At 58.6% G+C, this 5,349-nt stretch overlaps 1 protein-coding gene across 1 annotated transcript in view; it reads left to right on the top strand.

Annotated features, from left to right (window-relative positions):
- The window catches only part of LOC116847114 (zinc finger protein 768-like), a 30,713-nt gene extending 25,665 nt beyond the window's left edge, over window positions 1-5,048 (top strand). Inside the window, exons 2-3 of the mRNA XM_032821763.1 lie at window positions 126-1,262; window positions 2,369-5,048. Coding sequence (XP_032677654.1) covers window positions 126-1,262; window positions 2,369-3,372 — 2,141 coding nt within the window. The 3' untranslated portion in view covers window positions 3,373-5,048. The remainder of the gene's footprint in view (window positions 1-125; window positions 1,263-2,368) is intronic.
- Window positions 5,049-5,349: the final 301 nt, after the last annotated feature.

Genomic DNA, 5,349 nt, shown 5'->3' with positions numbered 1-5,349 from the left:
TCTCTCTCTCTCTCTCTCTCTCTCTCTCTCTCTCTCTCTCTGTTTCTTCCTTTCTCCGTCGTATCGCCGAACTGCAGCGTCCTCCTCTGTAACCGCGAACGCTCGTCTGCATTCTCTGCTTACAGATACTGGCGCGCCCTACGTACTGTACAAAGATAACATGGAGAGACCCCAGGGTCAGTGGGGCCCAGGGCCGGGATCTCTCCAGGACGGCGGACTGTACCCGCAGCAGCAGCAACAGCAGCAGCAACAGGGTTCCACCTCGTCGGGAAGCCCGCAGCAGGCCTGTGGTCCTCCGGTCGAGGGCGAAAACGGTCCTCCGCCCTCGTTAGCCTCGCCCGTGCCCTCACCGTATCCCTCGGCGCCTCCCGAGCCTCAGTCCTTGACTCCACCCGATGACGACATACAGTCGAGTCAGACCACGTCCCAGCAACAGCAGCAACAGCAGCAGCAACAGCAGCAACAACAGCAAACGCAACAGCAGGTCCAACAGCAGCAGCAGCAGCAGCAGCAGCAACAACAGCAGCAGCAGCAGCAGCAGCAAGTCCAGCAACAGCAGCAGCAACAGCAACAACAGACGCAACAGCAAGATCACTCGCCGCAGCAACAACTGACACCCCACGAGGTGGACCGCAGTGACTGCTTCCCCGGTGCCGGTGAGCTGCAACAGTATCCGCAGCACTACTTCAAAGAGGCCAGGCCACATCCCTCGCCGTCCGTGCCACCTCACATGCTCACCCCCGGTGGCTTCTCCGCGCTGCATTATCTCAAGCAACCCGGGGTGATGCTGACGTCCCTCGGTCAAGGGGACGGGGGACCTGGCCTGGACGCGCACCAGTACGCCAGCCCGGGCGCGCCGAACCTAGCCACCGGACTGCCCGACATCGTGCAGCAGAGCGGCAAGTCGTCCAAGTCCGGCAACAGCGACCTGCGTCTGTTCAAGTGCTTGACGTGCGGCAAAGATTTTAAGCAGAAGTCGACTCTGCTGCAACACGAGCGGATCCACACGGACAGCCGGCCGTACGGGTGTCCGGAGTGCGGGAAGCGGTTCCGGCAACAATCGCATCTGACGCAGCACCTGCGCATACACGCTAACGAGAAGCCGTACGCTTGCGTTTATTGCGAGCGTACGTTCCGGCAGCGTGCCATCCTCAACCAGCATCTGCGCATCCACTCGGGTGAGAAGCCATACCAATGTCCGGAGTGCGGAAAACACTTCCGTCAGAAGGCGATCCTGAATCAGCACGTCCGCACACACCAAGGCGAGCATTTCTCTCTGCCTCCCAGACTCCCCCGAGGACGTCCACCACAATCACACACTGACCTACCCATCGGTTTCTCACTATTGCTATTTATCACCACCGTCGCCGCCGCCGTTACCGTCGGCGCTATCATCAAGCATTGCTATCGTCGTCGTCGTCGTCGTCGTCTACTTGCGATCTTGCCAGATTCGTTTAACCGCCGGCGGTGCGATAACACCTTAACATACTAACTCGATCGATCTCACCTGATCCATCCGTACCAGTGGCGGATTTAGAGAGGCTGCACGATTATGAAACACGAAAACAAGTCGATGGTTGCTGCCGTCGGGTGTCAGTGCTCCAAGACACGCTTCTCGGTAAATTCATCGCTGGTCCGTTGGAGCCTGTCTCCCTCAGCCATCGAGAACGATCGGAACTTTCGCTCCGTGCGAAAGCACCTCCGCGAAGCGCCGCGATGTAATGACGATTCGCCGGAGACGGGTTCTGGTAGCGTGTCTGGAGTTGCCTCGTTGCCCGCTAAGGCCAACCGGAGGGTAAGAACGGTTGAGCTGGACGAAGCGACGAGCGCTGACGAACTGTGAGACAGAGCAGCCTCCTGATACTCCACACGGTCCTCGTCTCATCCAATCTCTAACCACCAGTGGTCCATCTCTATATAAGTATAATTCTGATTTCTCGCGTGTCTCGTCGCGATTCCCGTTCGTCGCTCGGAGATGGACCTTGACCCGCCATCGGACTGCTTTCTTCTCGTACTTCACCCACTACTCCCTAACAACTCTCTCTCTCTCTCTCTCTCTCTCTCGATTGGGGCCGCGGTAGATTGGGTTACGGTAGCTTCCTAAACGGCGCGAAGGTCGTCCGAAAGACGCGCAAAGCGACAGATCGGTCGGGGTGTCTCAAGAGACACACCACCTAAGGGTGGTCTTTCGACGGCGTCTGGCTGTTCTCGCTTTCTGCGAGATCCGTGCGTCATCACGTTCTGAACAGTTCTGGCGAGTAGATCTTATCCCGTCGAGTCGTACCGTAGTCCGGGCTACTACTAACGTTCCTCTACTACCCGTCCGCCGTGGAATACCGCCGATGAACGTGAACCGCTTTCGTTACAGACGTGAGCCCACACCTCATCTTCAAAAATGGGATGACGCCGACGCTTTGGCCACAGGACGTGCCCTTTCCTCCCGAAGAGGGTAAGGAGGAGGTGGCGTCGACCTTCGGCGACACGGACACGCAGTCGGGCGCGTTCAGTCCGGCGCCGGACGCCAACTCCATGCAGTACCCGGCTTACTTCAAGGATCCGAAAGGTGGCAATCACGCGGTCTTCGGCGCGGCTGGCACGGGCAGCTTTGGCGCGCTGCAGTATATCAAGCAGCAAGGCGGCACCAAGAGCTGCCTACCCGACGTGATACAGCACGGCCGCTCAGCGGGAATGCCGCTCTACGTGCGCTGCCCGATCTGCCAGAAGGAGTTCAAGCAGAAGTCCACGCTGCTGCAGCACGGTTGCATACACATCGAGTCCCGTCCGTATCCGTGTCCGGAGTGCGGCAAGAGATTTCGTCAGCAGTCGCATCTCACGCAGCACCTGCGCATTCACACGAACGAGAAGCCGTACGGCTGCATGTATTGCGGCCGTAACTTCCGCCAGCGCACGATCCTCAATCAACATTTGCGCATCCACACCGGCGAGAAGCCGTACAAGTGCCAGCAGTGCGGCAAAGACTTCCGTCAGAAGGCGATCTTGGACCAGCACACGCGCACCCACCAGGGCGACCGGCCGTTCTGCTGCCCGATGCCCAACTGCAGGCGGCGTTTCGCCACCGAGCCCGAGGTCAAGAAGCACATCGACAACCACATGAACCCGCACGCGGCTAAGGTGCGCCGGAACTCGAGCGGTGACACCAAGCCACCCGGCACGCCGGTCAGTTTAGGCCCGGTGACGGTGCCGCGTGGCCTCACGCCGACGGTGGTGAAGCCGGAGCTCTACTTCCCGCAGTGCTACGCGCCCGCATTCAATCATCAGCCGCCGGTGTCGAGCGCGCAGTTCCCTGGCCAGGCGAACGGCGTGTCCGTGACCGGCGAGTTCAAGCCACCGACCGGTCTGCCGCCGCAGTGACTAACCGTCCATCCTGCCGCCTACTAGCAAGCAGGAATCTCCGCGCTGAGGTTTCAGCGCTGCTTCGGTCCCGCGCTGGAGGCCGCCAACGCCACGTCAAACGTCGCCGCCGCCGTCGCCGCCGCCGCCGTTGCCAACACCACCACCACCACCGCCGCCGCCGCCGCCGCCGTCGCCGCAACGTCGTCCCAACGGTGCGGCGGCCAGCAGCCGATCCAGCAACACTACCCGTGACATTTGTCGTGCATTTACTAGAGTCTTCTTGCTTTCCGCGGTTGTTTCGCAACTCGCTCGCACTTCTTGTTCCATTGCTTAGCGGAGCCTCGGAACGCGTCGCCAGCTAGCCCCGAGAGCTCGACGGTGAACACGGCGGCGGCCGGTTTCTTCTTAGTCGCGTGTGCCCCGAGCGGACGTCCGAGAGACGACGTCTCACACCGGTCGCGGTCTCTTCGTCGGCTGATCGTCGTGTTATCCGACGAATGTCTCCTGCTCTCTCTCTCTCTCTCTTTCCACATCGTGGCATTGGCTGTAATGAAGAAAGAGGGGCCGAGGAGTGGTTCCGTTCCACGGATAGTGACGACCGAAGAGAGATCGTCTTCGTGTACGTTCGGGGAAGCGAGCGAGGGGATGGCGGCCGGCTCTCTCCTCTCGTTACTCGCTGATATCGCGGAGAGACGACGTCACACATCGCGGTTAGAGTCATCGCGCGGTCATCGTGTCGCTCTCAGGTTCGTATCGGTTCGGTCGCGGTTCGGACTCGCCGCGAAATTCGGTCGTAGCAAGTTCGCGACGCGTGTTCCTTTTTTTTCTTCTTCCTTTGATCGCGATCGTGCTCTCGGTGGGGTTGCGCTTTGGATCGCGACCCCTTAAGGGTGCCAGGATCAGTCGTCCGTTGCCGACTCAGCGCCACTCTCTGTTTAATCCGCCGGCGCACGCAAATCGCCGGTCCCCGCTGCGATCCGCTCAACGAGTCGTCGATCTCTCGCGCGAAGGACGAGGGGATATAGTGAGAGAGGAAATGACCGAAAAGAGTGCGGAAAGCGGCACGCCCTCGCTCACCGTCGAGCTTCTTCTCGCTAGCCAGAACCAAGGTAAAGTAACCAACGAAAAGTCTCGTCTATTCCCCCGTTGTACGTATTTTTTTATATATTGATCGGTCATACGACGTACCTTCCCGCGTTTCTTTCGTGGACAAGCGAATAGCACGAGGCTATTCGGGGCTTGCTCCCGCGAGAAGTAGGCGAACACGAGGAAATCGATAGGAACTCCTCTCGCGAGGGAGACGAACGTTCTAACGTTCGAGGCAATGGCGGGAAGGGGGGGAGGGGGCAGAGACAGGGGAAGGAGGTGAACTCGCGGGGTGAATTCCCGTGAATTCCTTCGAATCCGCTTATCTTTCGCGGGGTGGTGCACGCGCCATCCGGGGCGCCGTCGCTCACCGTTCAAAACGCGTATCGCCAAACGGGTTGAAGATGTTCGATTTCGACCAGACTAAAACGATTGTGATACAATATTTAACTTGCCTATGTTTTAAAAGATTTGCGGGAGAGACAGGGAGGGAGAGTTAGAAAGAGAGTGAGAGGGTGAGAGAGAGAGAGAGAGAGAGAGAGAGAATGTGTGTGCGCGTGTGTGTTGTGTGTATGTGCGAGAGAGAGAGAGTGGGAAAGAGAAATGTTGCTTCCTCAGAGGAAACGCGCTTACACGACCATGAGAAGAATGTCTGTAAATAATGTAAAGTTGTTCACTCTAAACAAAGAAGAGGAAGAAGACGAAGAAGACGATGAAGATGAAGGAGACGAGGAAGAGGAAGAAGAAGAGGTAGGGGGGAAGAAAAGAGAAGTGACGGAGAAAGGTGAAGTATGCGGAGTGCGTGCGAATGAGACTGGGCGTGAATGACGCGGGAAAAAGAGACGTGTGTATGATTGAGTGGGTGAGTAGGAGGAAGAGAAAGCCAGGGGTGACAGGGGATGGGACGGG

The sequence above is a fragment of the Odontomachus brunneus genome, unplaced genomic scaffold (genome assembly GCF_010583005.1).
Source record: "Odontomachus brunneus isolate Ranch 3 - 2012 unplaced genomic scaffold, Obru_v1 Obru_scaffold_074, whole genome shotgun sequence".
Lineage (NCBI taxonomy): Eukaryota > Metazoa > Arthropoda > Insecta > Hymenoptera > Formicidae > Odontomachus > Odontomachus brunneus.
Note: the sequence above shows the minus strand (reverse complement) of the source record. Positions and strands in the feature narration are given on the sequence as shown.